General features: G+C 41.7%; 1 protein-coding gene across 1 annotated transcript in view; it reads left to right on the plus strand.

Moving 5' to 3' along the window:
* The first annotated feature begins 700 nt into the window (after positions 1-700).
* The window catches only part of SMG7 (SMG7 nonsense mediated mRNA decay factor), a 77,159-nt gene continuing 61,453 nt past the window's right edge, over positions 701-16,406 (plus strand). Inside the window, 11 exon segments of the mRNA XM_030573912.1 lie at positions 701-725; positions 1,641-1,684; positions 1,686-1,718; positions 1,720-1,760; positions 3,453-3,510; positions 3,512-3,586; positions 11,785-11,956; positions 12,934-13,005; positions 14,085-14,235; positions 14,693-14,709; positions 14,712-14,827. Of these exon segments, the coding sequence (XP_030429772.1) occupies positions 701-725; positions 1,641-1,684; positions 1,686-1,718; positions 1,720-1,760; positions 3,453-3,510; positions 3,512-3,586; positions 11,785-11,956; positions 12,934-13,005; positions 14,085-14,235; positions 14,693-14,709; positions 14,712-14,827 (804 nt within the window).

Genomic DNA, 16,406 nt, shown 5'->3' on the forward strand with positions numbered 1-16,406 from the left:
CATGGTATGTAGGATACGTCTGCACTATAAGTACTACAGCTGCAGCTATGCTGCAGCTGCACTGTAGCATAGACACTACAGTGACAGAAGGGATGTTTCCATCGCTGTAGTAAATCCATCCCCTTGAGGCAGTAGCTAGGTCAATGGAAGTCTTGTTTTATCTACTTCGCTGTACCCCCAGTGGAGGTTAGGTTGACCTAATTACATCAGATGGGGTGAAATTTTTCACAGCCCTGAGTGATATATCTAAGTCGACCTAACATTTAGGAGTAGACCAGGTTCAGATATGTTCTAAATGCAGAGATCTGTAAGGCTATTACTGGTACCCTCCATACATACCTTTACAAACTAATACTCGTTTGACCTAGTATAGACAAGCGCTAAAAAGACTTGAATTCTTATCTTTTTTCCCTCACTCAAGCAATTGTGTTTTTCAAAAAAACCACAAAAAAAAAACAAAAACCCGGCAACAACAAGTCCCCCACTTTGGTGTAACTTGATTATCTTCATCAGTCTGTTAATATCTAATATCTTTGTCCTGTCTTCCTCTTGCAGGCAGGCAGAAGTCCTGAAGGCTTGACAGGACAGGTAATTGTCTTTTATTTCACCATTAGTGCAGTTACTAAAAGTGTGTTTGAGTCCTATTTTTCTTTGTGCTGTAGTGACACAAAATGCTTACCAGACCTCTAAGAGGAGTGAGATGATGAACGTAAAAGAAGCACGTGGTAAAATTTCATTTTAACTTTGCAGATTGAGACCTGTTCAAACAGTTACCTATAAACATGATCTAGTGAGTAGCTGGGATTTCCAAGAACTCTGGCGTGTGCAGGTTGTGTCCTGTTAAAGGTCTATTCTTCCCATGTGGATACATGGAGAATGCTTTACGAGTGGCTATACTCTCTGTTGTAGATGGAAAATGAAAATCTGAAACTTAAATAGTTAAAACTCACATGCAGTGCCTTAAAACACTTATGGAGAGAAAAGTCCTTTTCTCTCCCAGCTGGTGACATAGAATGAGTCCTATCTTCCACCTGGGAGGAGAGAGCAGGACTGGACCTAGCTCATGTGTCTTGGGTATGACTGATCTGATACTTATTAAAATTAATAGCAGATATTTTCAATATAGAAAGATCTGTCTCTGGTTTCTAGCACCAAAGATGTTGGAGCTGCTGAGTCAAACACTAACTTACGGATCCCCCAAATGCAAGCCTGTGAAGTCCTAAAATGCAGCTTTGCAGCATCTATCTTCTGGCTTTTACAAGATAGCTTGTTTTTATTACTGGTGAATTTGTATAAGTGGTAACTTAATCTTTTTCAGAACTGTAATAAATATTATGTAGATGTGCTTGTTAAAAATAGTTTGCATACGAAATTAATGTGCAGTCCTCCTGGTTTCTAGCAGCTTGTCATTTCAGCCCTTTGTTGCAATGCCTGCAAATCTCTTCTGGTATTCATTGATGTTCCTAGTTTTTGTTTTTTGATGAAGCTGTAATTGAAGGGAGGTGTGACATATCATTGGGTATGGCAGATGAAACATGTTGTTTTCTTTCCTGGGGCAGGAATTGGAAAAATCATTTGAAATGACAGTCATATGTACTGGGGCATGGTAAATCTGTTGTTTTTGTTTTTTTGATGCTCAGATTCGAAGCTGGGTCCAGCTGAAGTCTGGACATCCAGACAGGCCTCTACAGGACTTATACCAGAAAATGCTAGTAACCTGATCTGGAGTATGCTTTAGACAAGAAAGTGGAACAAGACCTGTAGTATTCTAATCACAATATTCATATGTGTTTGTGTACTCAAGCAGGATCCTTCCAAGATGTATGGAAGAGTGGGTACAACCTATAAAATGGGCTCAATTTTTCTGTAAGTGGAAGCTTGAATAAATGCATTTGAATAATCTTGCACTGAATTTAAAGAACTAGGAGGAATGTATGGGATGGGGAGTGAAAAGATATGTACAATTCCTGCCCTTAAGGAGTTTGGGGAAACCCTGCTGTGCATCAGAAAATCTCTAATGGATTTGTACTCACAAAAAAGGACTTGTAAATAATAGTTCATTGTTTAGGCATGTGCAGCATACACACTGTGAGTGAGATGCGTGATTTATGGAACTGATTAATGTTGGAGAGAGGTGTGTCACTTGTTACATAGATACTTCCCAATATGTAATTCCTAGTGAAAATCCCTGCAGCATTCCCAAAAAGTTGTTTGAGAATTCTAATCCACGAACCTGCTTTTTTTAGTCAAATCAGTAAATAGGGAAAAACAGGGGGAGCTGCTCTGCCACATAATCTTCTCATGGAAAAGGCTTTGGGTACTCAGCCTTAGCAATTATAGTGTAGCTCCTACTGAGGTCAAGGTACGGGATCTAGCTCCACTTGAGAGCCATGTGAGTAAGACACAGCTCAGAACAATAGACTCAAAAACAAAAGACTCAGCCACATTTGTTTACACACTAATGTCAACTCTAACTTACAAATGAGCAAGTGCCACCCTGCCTTACAGCTGAAGCACAGAAGTAGATTACTATATGTTAGTAAAACAAGCTGGAAGTATCTCTGATCAGCGTGAGAAGAGGGTGGTGCAATCATCACTGATGAAGATCCTCTTATGGGATGAGGACTAGTGGTGTTTAGCCCCCCCTTAGTTGTGTGAGGTTGAAGGGAGGAGGGAAGAGAGGCATTGCCTTTCTGTTACCATCAAGGAAAGAGAGATCAGAAGAGCAGGAACTCTTCCCTAACACTGCCATTCTGAGCATTCGGGAAGCTGGTGATGGAGGAGCTTCAAATGTTCATTCATACTCATTTAGGGACAAAGACTTTATGCCAGGGATTGGGGAGAGATCATCTAGGAGTAGCGCTCTAGTGGGACATTCAGTATGACTTCCTCATAGCCAGGTGAGGATCTTGCTGGATGTCCCCCAGCTTCTACCCCTGGATCTTATTTGAGGAACAGGAGCATCTTTTTGTACCAGCCTTGGTTAATAGTCTGCATTTCATTTCAGTCCCTGGCAGAGAGTCTGAAGCACATGATGTAAAGCTGCTGGATGTTCAGACATTTCGGCCTGACATCAGTTCCTGAACAATTTCTCTAACCCTGTCCGTGAGACTGATGGTCAATCAAAGCTTTTTGACTAATAGGGCTTGATCTACTGTTTAGTGCTTGGCAGCAAATGAATATTGTTAATGCTGCAAAACAATCTATTTGGTTTTTGGAGATTTGGGGGGGAACTTGCAGTTCTTCCCTGTTTGACTTTAGATTTCCATTGCACATTCTGTTCCATTTTAAAAGGGATCAGTTAAGGCACTAGAATAAGTGGAGAGCTTTGATGGAGTTAGCGCCAAGTGCCTTATAATTGTAACAAACAGTTTTTTTTCCCATTCTCAGGGAGCTCAGTGTCTGCCCAGTGAGTCACGGCTGTAGCCAACAGAATTGTGTTTTATTCTCAGCTGGAATCATGCTTTTAAGAATCAGATCACGACACTTCAGGGGCAGGCAAAAAACCGAGGCAAACCCGAATCGGAGTGAAGTTCAGGCGAACCTTTCTCTGTTCTTAGAGGCAGCTAGTGGTTTCTACACACAGGTGAGTTCTGAAACACTGGTCTCTGTACAAATGCAAAACCTTGGAGCAAGAGTTTTTTTTTACACTTTTGCCCTGATAGTGAGTGTATGCAGATCCACTGCTTTAGTTTGCACTGTTTTGCCAAATCTAGTATGCTCTCTCCAGCAGTTGCTTATGCTAGAGGCAGACAAGCTCCCATAATGCACTTGACCAATTGTTTAATGTTGTACATGGAGAAGGAAGAGCATTAGGTATTCATTCCTGATTCATGCAGTCTGAGTCTAAAAATGGTAAAATATTATTATAAGCGAGGCTCGTAGACCAGCTTCTACTAAGGTTTCCTTATGCTTCTCATTATAAGACTCTGTATTCCATTGCTTTATTTATTTATTTTAACATTGCCAAACTTTAACTGTTTGGGCTGAAATTTTCAATGCTGGGTGACTGCCTTGGTGCCCTCCACATTTTTATTATTATTTATTATTTATTTATTATTTTAATTTTAGCCATACCATTTAGCTGTTTCTGATCGAGATTAAGGAAAAATACACTGGTTTTCAATGTAAAAAAAAAAATAATCGGAGAACCTTTTCTTTGGAAAGCATTAGTGTCCTCATCCTTTCAAGCAGGGACTTGAAATTTGGTAGAGGGTGGCCTTTGTGTCAGGGGATGTGCCTTTTGCCAACCCCCTGAAAACCTGCCCATAGTTAGCCAAGTTACGAGTAAGGCTAGGATTCAGTCATGGGTATTTTAGTAAAAGTCATGGACACGCCACAGGCAATAACAAAAATTCACAGCCACGACCTTCCATGACTTTTACTAAAAATATCCCATACTAAATCTTGGGGAGGCGCTGAGGGAGAGGTGCCCGGGGGCCAGTGGCATCCACTGCCAGGGCCCGCCAACCACGGCTGCTCCAACTGGCTGCCTGGGAACCGTTGCTAAGGGTCATCCGACCAGCCGCCCCAGGGACCGCCCGAGCAGAAGCTGGTGTGGCTGGCCTCAGAGTCAGCTGCTTGGATGGCCCTAGGATTGGCCACCGGCCACTGCAGAAGTCACGGAGGTCGCGGAAAGTCATAAAAATCCGTGACTTCAACGACCTCCATGACCGACACTGAGCCCTAATTATGAACCTTTGATAAATTGCAGTTTGTATTTGCTAGTGTTTAACAGCTAAATCTCCAAAGATTTTATGTACACGAGGCATGCTTGAGCTCTGACAGTGCGTATTATTGACTAGATTGTGCATGCACCATCCCCACAGAGTAAACTGAGCATGCTTCAGTGTAGGTTATGGGGGCTCAAAAGGACGTTCACTGTAATGACTGCTCCCAGCTGCTCTGGGTCAGGATAGAACTGGGCACTGGAATAAGAGCAGGGAACCTGTTTCTCAGCTACACTCATAACCCCCTCTGCTGGCACCCATACAGCATGAAGGAGGAAGTCATCTGATTCAATTACAGAAGTGACAAGATGGACCAAGGTTGTTGTAGGGACGGCTGAGGGAGTAGAATGGGACAAGGTGCCTGGGAGCAGAAACTGGGACTGGAGGCTGACAGGGGCATGGAGACTAGGACTGGGAATCAGTGGGATGGGGTGAAGGAGGAGAGGAGGACAGATCTGAGAAGGAACGAGGTCATGAGGAAGAAGTGGAACTGGTTGGGCAAAAAGAGCCAGGTGAGGGGAGGATGCTGAGACTGGGTGAGAAGTCTAGGGAAGAAGAATGGGACTGGGACCTAGCAGGGATGGGAATGTGAGTGGAGCTAGTGAGGACAGGGAACGTGAACAGGCAATTAGAAGGCAGGGGAAGAAACCAGCAAGTCAGGGGAAGGAACTGGGAATGATTGGGCAAGGAGACTGGGAAAGGGAAGAGATGAGTTGGGGAAGGCAATCATTTACTGGACAAAGAGACTGGGATTAGAAGCCTGAAGAATGGAGACTGGGACTGACTAGGTTAGGAGAATGGGACAGTGATGTGGCCAATGGTGGGGTAGACACAGGACTAGGACAGGGGTAGGTTTTAGGGGACAGGGCAGAAGGTGTGAAGCTTTGTGGGACGGGGCAGAAGAGTCTGTGCCCATTAGAATACACTCCCTCCAGAGCTTGCAATGGAATCCAAAGTCCCTGAGTCTCACCATTCCCCTACTGCCAGCAGATATCTATGAACTCACTGGCAAATGCCCTCCCCTTCTAGTACTGGTCCAAATAGAGGTTAATCAGCTACTGTTACTAATTACTCTCTCCATTCTAATGACAGAGGTCTATTCAGTGGAGCTAAAGGCTCTGATCCTGGTAATGACCCATGTGTTTCTCAATGTGATGCCATACAATGGATTTTTTTAAAAAACAAAGGAAATAATACTTAATGAGCAGATAGCAAAACATTGAATGTCTTGTTGTTCAGTGTGTGGCCCCAGACCTTCTTTACTGCTCACTGTTCAAATCCTGCTCTGTAGACAGAATCATTAATTTCCTCATAGATTTTTCTATGGTGCACATCAGTATAGTAGCTTCACAGTGAATTTACTTTCAACAAAGAAACAGAGTAAAGTCAAAAGTGTTCACTAACTGGCTGTCCAATTTAAGACACCTAGAACCTGATTTTTAGAGTTTTTAGCATCATAGAGGACATCATATATTGAAAGCACAGCTCCCATTGATTTCAGTTGCAGCTGTGAGTGCTCAGTACTTCTTCAAATCAGACCAGGAGTCTCAAATCAAGCATCCATAAAATGAGAAACACACAATTAGTTGACCACCTTTTGAAAAGCATGGTTCAAGTGACCTGACTAGCATCATGGAGGAACTCTGGCAGAAGAAGGGATTGAATCCAGTTCTCCAGAGCAACTTTCAGCTGCCTTATCCCTAAGACCATCCTTTCCTTTCCTGCAATCCACTACATGCCTTCTAGGTCCTGTAACAAATAAGGGAGGGGTCCTACAGATGAGTCTCCTTCACTACACAAGGTGCTTGAGTTTGTAACCTTAATCTTCCTTTAACAAAGTTTTTTTGCATGTAATCTTAATAAACACAGCTACTACTGTTGTTGGTCCCATAATTATCCCTCAGCAATCTTTTGACTTTTGAAGGAACACGAGTTGGGGAGATGTTTCTGTGGTGATCAGCTGAATCCTCATGGGTAGGACCGTACCAAATTCGTGGGCCATTTTAATCAATTTCACAGTCATAGGAATTTTAAAATAGTAAATTTCATGATTTTAGCTATTTAAATATGAAATTTCAAGCTGTTGTAACTGTAGGAGTTTGGACACAAAAAGGAGTTTGTGTGTGTGTGTGTGGGGGGATCATCACAAGATTATTGTAGGGGGGTTGTGGTATTGCTCCTCTTACTTCTGTGCTGCTTCTGGTGGTCTTCAGAACTGGGCTACTGGAGAGCGGTGGCTCCTGGCCAGGAGCCCAGCTCTGAATGCAGAGCAGCTACAAGCAACAGGACAGCAGTAAGGATGGCATGGTATGGTATTGCCACTTTTACTTCTGTACTGCTGCCAGCAGAGTTGGACTCTCAGTCAGCAACCGCCACTCTCCGGCTGCCTAGCTCTGAAGGCAGCAGCACAGAAGTAAAAGTGGCACAGTATGGCATTGCTACTCTAACTTCTTCACTGCTGCTGGTGGGGTCCAGCCAACAGGCACCATTCTCCAGCCACCCAGCTCTGAAGGCAGCGCTGAAGTAAAGGATGGCAATGCCGTAACCCTCCCCACTTAAAAATTACCTTGCAACCCCTGCCTGAAACTCCCTTTTGAGTCAGGACCCCCAGTTTGATAAATGCTGGTCTCCTCCGTGAAATCTGTGTAGTATAGGGTAAAAACATACAGAAGACCAGATTTCATGGTCCATGATGCGTTTTTCATGGCTGTGAATTTGGTAGGGCTCCACTCATTGGGCTGTTTAAAAAACTATTATAAAGCTGATGATGTTCCATAGAAGGTCATTCCATTTTAAAAGATTAAATTAAAATGATATTGTGGTGGAGATTAACAGTAAAAGGGTTATGATTAATATTAAGGCACTTAACTTCCTTAACTTCCTTACACTCCTAATAATCCCAACCCTAGATATTTTCGTTTTTATGCCTTTCCATTCCATGCAGAATGTAGGGCCTTCACCAGAGCCTTCCATTTTTTCCAGTCTCCTGCAGCAGTCTTTGCTTCTTTCCATGTCATTTTGATAGCTTTCAGTTCTGCTTCTGTTGTGTGTTTCTGTGTTATCCTTGGTCTAGGTTGCCAACTCTTGCCCTGAGGGTTCCTGTCCAATGCCTGCCTGTCATAATATTTTGGGTCTTTCCATGTATGGCCTAGTCATCTCTATTTTTGTTCCATAATATTTTGTTCTATTGGCTTCTGTTTCATTATTCTCCAGAGCTCTTCACCTTTTATTTTGGCCATCTGAGACTGAGGATTTGTCTCAGGCAATTTTTCATGAAAGTTTTATAATTTAGATAGTAGTCTTAAGACTCCAAGTTTTAGCACCATATAGTAAGACCGACTTTACAGTGATGTTAAATATTCAAAGTTTTGTTCGGAGGATAAAATTCTGTTTCTCCAGATTGGCTTTAGAGTTACAAACACATGGCTGGCTTTTGCTATTCTGGTTTAATGTCTTTGTTCCACTTGTTGTACTTGCAGTGCTGCCAAGATATGTGATATGTCAGTCCTAGAAAGTGTTGTTGATGTTTCTTATGTGTTGATTCTCATAATTTTAGTTTTTCTTGGTGTTTGTCAACCCTATTAATTGTGCATAAGTCTGGAGATCATTTGTGGTGGGTTGCATGTCTCTGAGGGCATGAGATAGCAAGCTGATATCATCTGCAAAGTCAAGGTGCTCTAACTTTTATGTAAAAGTTCATTGTATGACCCTTGGTTATTCTGTGGGCTCTCATATTACCATTCCACTACCAGTAAAAAGATCATAAGACATCGTTGTCTGATGCCTATAGGAACCACGACACAGAATATCCATTTGCTGCATGAGGTCTGCTTAAATTCTGAATATGAGCAAAGGTAATGTGGTTTTTCCCTGCCCAACCACATGAAGCATATTACTTTAATTCAGATTCTAGGAAGAGGAGTCCTTGTTCAGACAGTACTGTAGAACATGTGAGTTACGATGGGTGAGGCAGAGCAGACCCTCCTGTCTCCTGGAGGTCTCTCTTTGGGATATCGCTTAAATTAATTGGCCAACTTCTGACAGTCTGAGGATTCTCATTGAGGCCTTACTTGTTTTTACACCTTTGTGTTTTGGAAGTATCTTTCCTCCCTGAAGTATGTTAACAACATAAAAGTAACATGAACTTTGTGGCATAGGCTGTCTTTCTTGCTCTGCTCATTCCAGTGCTAATTGATCTGCTTTTCATTTGGAGACCTCACTCAAGCTACTTATGCTCATGAGTGAAACTGCTGTACAGATGGCATCTTCAAGAACGAATACCTATCACACTGTATATTGGAAGATCACCTCAGAGGTTTCTTTCCTCTTCATCAATTGGAGATGTTCTGCTTCTAAGGGATTCTTTATCTTGATTTTGTCCATATAATAAGACTTCTCTTACTGTCTGAGCAAAAAGTATATTTTAAAATGTAGCTATAGTATGCATGAAGCAAGAACTCTACTAAAGGTTCAAGTAGGCAGGGGGTGAGTTTTATGAGCAGAGCTTGAAAAAGTACCACTAGGGTTTTTTCATCCACTTTGTTCCCAGCTGAGAAGGATGAAATCCTGAATATCAGAAGAGCAATTGAAGAATTCTTGAGAAGCTGCTTTGAGGGACTTAACTCTTCAAGGAGCACATAAAACATAATTGAAGCAGACTTTGGTACCGCATTTCACCTCTTAACCTTCAAGGCTGTTCATAGCTTCCCCATCTATGCACTATAACTTTGAAGATGGTTAGGTGTGGACACACCTGTGCCTTTATTGAGTCAAGAAAGTTGCTAAGTTGGAGACCATGACATCCAAGAACTTTTGGGATATGAACTCCCTGTCTCCATCAGCTGTACCAGCTACAGTTCCCTTTTGTGCTTCGTATGTAGATTTAGCTGAGAATGGAAACATTCTGCTTATCCATCCTTGATAGACTGGCCATGATCTATGTGTGACCCTTCATATCTCCAGCTGGAGAACACAATCCTTTGTTACTTAGTGGCAATTCTGATATACAGAGGCACATCAGAGGAGGATTTTGAGTTTGTGTGCCTTCAAAGGCTTTGTCTGAATTATTGTTAAAAGGAAAAGTGGAAGAAATGCTCTAACCTGTCCCAGCAATGCAATGTCTATTTCTGAATTATTGTTCTTTATTCATCACAAGACTAGTTCTATATTGTTCTTTATTCCTAAATCACATTTTAAGTTATGAGTTTGAGTCTTCTGTCTCAGAGAAGGCTTATAATTCAGTAATTTGCCTATTATGAAAAAGGTGCTTCTTTTGGAAGACTCTTGAACCTTGCCAAGATGTTATAGCCCAAGACAGGTACTTTCCAAGTGATTACTCAGACTCTGGAAGATTGTGCAAAATACAAAAATAAGAGTTGATTGTCTCACCTGCCTCTCTCTTTTGATTCAGTTGTCTGCAGCTAATATGAAGCTAAAAGACACTTTATTCTCCTTTTAAAATTTTTTTGGAAAAGTGAATTTACAGGACTGCAAAGTATTCCTTACATCTCTGTCCAATTCTTAATAATAAGACCATACATAGGTATTTCCACTATGGTAAAACAAAATGATCTTGGTTCAAGAGCTTCTGCCAGAAGCCTATAGGCAAAACTACAAAAGCATTAAAAAAAGCAAAGCTCAGTCATTTCTCACACTGAACACTGATCTGAGGGAGTGCTATTTGATCCAGTAACAACTGTCTCTACTTTGGAACTTGAGTCTCTCACCAGTAGTTTTTGGCTTGGCGTTATATCACGTCAGACAAAATGCCAGAGGATGCCATGAGCAACTAGAGAACTGGAGTGGACAGTCTCTCAGCTTTTATCTGAAGGAATAGGGATGTTAAAACTGTTGTAGTTAACCTGACTGAGCAGAGCTGAATGTTAAAAATCCCTTCCCCTCTCAATTGTTCAGGTTTTAATTATATGTACCCTATGCCTCTAGCAGTTGGACACAAGATCTTCTTTCCCATAAAGAAAAGGTAGTGCTCTCCTCCCATCCAAGTTGTTGCTTAGTGATCTTGGTTTTCCTTCTCCACGAATTTCATTGAGTATTTTAAGGGAATGGGATCCTACACAAACTATAAATTTTGTGTACTCTCAGCTTCTACGTTGAAAGCAAAAAAAATAAGAAATTTTTCTTCAAGCCTATTTCTTGAACTCTGTGGACAACAGATAACAGTGTACTGACATGCTACAAAGAATTGGCAGCATCTTGTCTTAAAGCCCATTTAACTAGTCCTCTAAAGCAGTGGTTCTCAAACTTGGGCCACCGCTTGTTCAGAGAGAGCCTCTGGCGGGCCAGGCCAGTTTGTTTACCTGCTGTGTCCGCAGGTTTGGCTGATCGCGGCTCCCACTGGCTGCGGTTCGCCTTTCCAGCCCAATGGGGGCTGCAGGAAGGGTGGGCCAGTCCCTTGGCCCACGCCGCTTCCTGCAGCCCCCATTGGCCTGGTGCAGTGAACCGCAGCCAGTGGGAGCCGCGATCAGCCAAACCTGCGGACACAGCAGGTAAACAAGCTGGCCCGGCCTGCCAGGAGCTTTCCCTGAACAAGTGGCATCTCAAGTTTGAGAACCACTGCTTCAAAGCATGTTTTTGCTCAGGTCCTAATATACCTGTATGGCAGCTTTGAAGCATTGTGTGCATCCACTGGACCGTACTGTATAACTAGAGAATACGATGGATGCCCATTTAAGAAAATATAATAATTCAAAAATTTTGTTCTCCTGTGAATTCTTTACCCAAACTAGTCATTGGAGTCAGGAATTTGAAGGGAAAACCTTACTAGTAATTGCTGTTCTCAGAAGAGATTTTAAAAATGACCATAACAGATCTGCATCTGCTCTCTGCCCCCTACTTGTCTACCTCTGGGCAGTGAGGTACGGGGAACGTGCCCTCTTTATGGAGGTGCTCTCCATGATGGGGTATGCAACTCTTGTTGTTGTTGTAGTAGTAGTAGTAGTAGTAGTAGTAGTAGTATTTGCACTGCTGTATACTGTTACATTGCTGTGTTGATTACTGTCTGATTTTTATTATTAAACTAGGGCTTTTCTTCTAGTTATTACAGGAACTGTGCACAGTGTTTAATGTAGACTTGCCCTGCCGTGTGAAGTCCTCCCAGCTGGGAATTATCAGCAATAAACAGATGCACACCAGCGCCATTGTGAAGCCGCAGTCTAGCTCCTGCTCGTACATCTGCCAGCACTGCCTTGTTCACCTTGGAGACATTGGTGAGTGTTTGGAGCAAGGACAGATGAGATGCTCTGTATCGCATAAACTTGGAAAGGAATCTATGCAACCTGTGCTGCTGCTAGGCCAAGTATTCTGCCTTGAACTGCTGCCTGTAGACTGAACAGTTTGAACAGGTTGAAAGGTCTGAATGTAATGCTGGGGTGTTAGAGACCTTTAAAGACTGTGATGCAAGAAGGCAGTGATATTATGAAGAGCAGCTTTTTAAAGACTTACCTAGACTTGTGTTTTCATCTAGAGGAGCTCTGTTTGTTGCAGAGTCAGATAGTGAAAAGTAGAAACCTGTTAAATTGCAAGAGCTATTACAAGAATTTGTGTTGCAACGAGATAGCACATTTAACAGGCATTCATGTCAGAGAGAGCCTGTGTTACAGTTTTTCTTATATGGTAAGAAGTCTATTTCCATAAGCCTGGCTATTTTATTTTACATCCAGGTATACTTAAGTTCAACAGGTTTGTTCCATTTACAATTTTATTGTGGTGTTTTGCATATTTTGATTATATGATTCACATTAGATTAAACGTTTTGTTCAAAGGGTTATTTTAAAAGGCAACCTACAACTACTTTACAATAACCTAGCATTAGGTCTAGGTATTGAATACTCCTAGTGTCGAGAGATATGAGAAGCATTCACAACTTTTTGTGTAATGTGTCTGGCACAATGTATTTGACGGTATTAAATAAGAGCTGGTGACCTGTGACTTTTGGACCTGAAAGAGGATTGGGAAAGGGAGGACAACTAAAAGTGCATTGATGTTCCTTGTACTATTTTGGGTATTTGGTAAGTAATTCTACTCTTTGTTTTAAAGTATTTGCAAGACATTTATGGGTCTCCTCAAGTAAATTGTATGTACTTGTAATCTGCGGGACCACATACTTTGAAATGTTGAGGAGAGTTTATCCCTCTGAGCAGCAAGACAAATTGCTGTCTAAACTTGTCTTTCTTTCCTTTTTTAGCTCGCTACAGGAATCAGACCAGCCAGGCAGAGTCCTACTATAGACATGCAGCTCAGCTTGTTCCCTCGAATGGTGAGTCTGAGATGTCTCTATTCTGCTGAGTTTACTATCCCAAATCAGTATTTAAGGCATTTGCTTTTTTCTCCATAGAAAATGGAAAAATAGTTTAAGATCTTGACTAGTAAAAAAAGAAAATACCAGCAACAAGTTACATAAGAACCTTGATAATTCACTAATCTGCATGCACCATAGTTCACATACAATCTGTTTTCATTTCTCAAAGGTTTAATAGCAAAGTATTTTAGTGAGGTCTTGTAGTACTAACGCTGAGCTATGTTACAGAATATGCTACACTACATTTATGCATTTTGTATGAAGTATTAAACCTAAATTGCACTTGTCAAATGAACAAGCATTTTTTGCTTTCTTTAATTGTTCACTTACTAATAAATAAAATTCAGTAATTCACTGTGGGTCTCCAAGTTACTCATACAAGTTTGAGGTGGTTCTGTAGTTCAGCCTTCTGACTCTCTTATTTTCCTCCTAATCTCTATCTTTATGCAGGTGCAGTGATATAGTAGTGAATAGAACTAATTCAACTACAATTAATAGAATACAAATTCTCATGTGCTGCAGGTTGCTCTGTAGCAAAAATGCAAACTACTTTTATGAGCCACACCCACCAGGACTCAGTTACTGCAGTAGTTATCTAAAACTGACTTTTAAATCTTTGGAGCTGTCTTTTTTGTCCTATGTATTTTAAATTGTATTACACCAGTAACTTCTAATAGATTCTGATTGGTATGTTAGAGGCAAAACTTTGCCTGGCCTTGACTGTACCTTTCTGCTTAGACAAAGTTTTTTATTAAGTAATTTACATCTGTTTTTACATTTAATGGATTTGTGAACATTTGAACCATGAGTTCTGTAGCTTGTGAATTGTAGCAGTGTTGAGATGGGGTGGGTAACTGGTTCTGCAAATTAATCTGAATCTGATCTGTAGAATTTAAATGGAAGCTTGCTGTCCTTATAGCCAAGATTTAGATTGAAATAAAGATTCTTTCCTAGAGCGAATAGAGGGAAAAGCTTTGTTACAGTTGAAGAAAAGATCAGTTCACTCCATGAGAAATTGTCATCCTCTTCTCCCCTAGGTCAGCCTTACAATCAGTTGGCTATTTTAGCTTCCTCCAAAGGAGACCACCTGACCACAATTTTCTACTACTGCAGAAGCATTGCTGTGAAGTTCCCTTTCCCAGCTGCCTCCACTAATCTACAAAAAGCACTTTCTAAAGCACTGGAAAGGTGAGGCTGATCAGTTCTAGGGAGTGAGTAGTTATTCATAACTAACACTGCCTTTGACTCTGTCCTGGCAAATATTCCCTCCCTTATTTGGTGTGTCTGTGTGTATACCCACCATGGATAAGCATTCATAGCACCAAATGTGCACACAAGAGTAGGAGATCACTGACCTCCATTCCAGCCACATCCACCTTATATATGTATTGAGAGGGAGTTACCTGTATCTGAGATACTCCTTGGGTGGGAGCACTACTGAGGGCAAGTGCACTATATCAAGTACCACCACATCTCTTGGGTTGGGGCAGCCAATAGTGGAAACTACCTCTTCTCTCTCTCACCCCTGTCCTTTTTCTGAGAAGAGGGTGCAGCTATTAGCATTGTTTCTTCCTGGAAGACCCTTAGTCTATGCAGCTATGTCTATTGACAAAGACTGAAGCCAACTATTTCTCTCAAACTGCAGTCGGGATGAGGTGAAGACTCATGGGGTGTGACTGACTTCATCAAGGCGTTTATTAAGTTCCATGGCCATGTGTATCTGAGTAAGGGCTTGGAGAAGCTGAGCCCTCTTCGAGAGAGGCTGGAGGAACAGTTCAAGGTTAGTGCCACAAAAAATTCCTAATTTTTCACTTTGGAAATCTAACATCTATACAGGAATCTAGTCTTTCACTGATGTAATATACTGGGAAAAGATGTTCCTTTAAGAAAACTGACACAGTATTTCTGATTAGAGGGTAAGTGTTTTGCATACTGAAATAGAACATGATATGCATGAGTAGGGCCCTGCCAAATTCCATTCTGGTCTATTTTGGTTAATTTCATGGTCATAGGATTTTTAAATAGTAAATTTCATGATTTCACCTATTTAAAATCTGAAATTTCATGGTGGTGTAGCTATAGAGATCCTGACCCAAAAGGGAGTTTCCGGGAGGTTGCAAAGTTATTGTAGGAGGGGTTGCGGTACTGCTACTCTTACTTCTGCGCTGCTGAGGGTGGCGCCTGCTTTTGGCGCTGGGCGGCTGCTGGCAGAGATCCTAGCTCTGAAGGCAGAGCCACCGCCAATGCAAAAGTAAAGATGGCATGGTATGGTGCTGCCACCCTTTACTTCTGCACTGCTTGCCTGCAGAGCTGGGCCCTCAGTCAGAAGCTGCCACTCTGGCCATACAGCTGTGAAGGCAACAGTGCAGAAGTAAGGCTGGCAATACTGCAACCTCTCTAAAATAACCCTGTGACCTCCCTGCAACTCCCTGTTGGGTCAGGACCCCCAATTTGAGACATGCTAGTCTCCCCCTTGAAATCTTATAGTACAGGTTAAAAGCACAAAAGACCAGATTTCACTAGGGGAGACCAGATTTCATGGTCCGTAACGCGTTTTTCATGGCCGTGAATTTGGTAGGCCCTACGCATGAGGTGGTAATGGTCAGCTGGCTGCAAAGATTTGGTGGCGAGGCTGATAATGGTCAGCTCTACTCACCTACACAGACAGCATGATTTTTTCTCCAGTTAACATTGCTTACCCAAATGTGGTGGTATGTTGCGGAGACAAAAGGTTAATTAAAATTAATTAAATGTTTTAAACATTTGCTGCATTCTGAGCTTGGAGTGCCACATTTGATTCTCTGCTTTTGGAACTGGATGATCGCAAGAGATTTGTGAAAAGCCGTTTCTCCCCAACTACTACTGTTTCATCTGAGAGGAAGAGTCTTTTAAATTCTTTAGTAAACTCTAAACCAAGAGCTTCCTTCTTTGATTTTCTACGTTTACTTTTTAGTAGTAGTTAAGAATGTTTTAACCCTGCTCAAGCTGCCTGCCTCTCCTGCTGGCAAAGTTTACACTTGAAAGCAGTGTTTTGTAAGCCTTCAGTTCTGTGCATGGAGTGGAACCATTCAAAACTGAGATGTCTCCTCTGCAAAGTAAGAGTAATCAGTAATTAAGCACATAGCTCACAAGTTTAAAACTGCTACATTCTCTAATTTAAACATATGAGCTTTTTCATTTTTACTCCAGATAATGTGACCTAGCTAGGTAAAATTTAAAACCACACAAACCTTCCCACCGCCCCTCCAACTGTTCATCACTGGTTCTTTTCCTAATTTTAGCGATTTTGTAAATGATACTTTCCAGAATGCTTATTAGTAATTATGTACAGCGCTCAGGCATGTGGAAGGCTCTGCGGT

Source organism: Gopherus evgoodei, chromosome 8, assembly GCF_007399415.2.
Source record: "Gopherus evgoodei ecotype Sinaloan lineage chromosome 8, rGopEvg1_v1.p, whole genome shotgun sequence".
NCBI classification, from domain to species: Eukaryota; Metazoa; Chordata; order Testudines; family Testudinidae; genus Gopherus; species Gopherus evgoodei.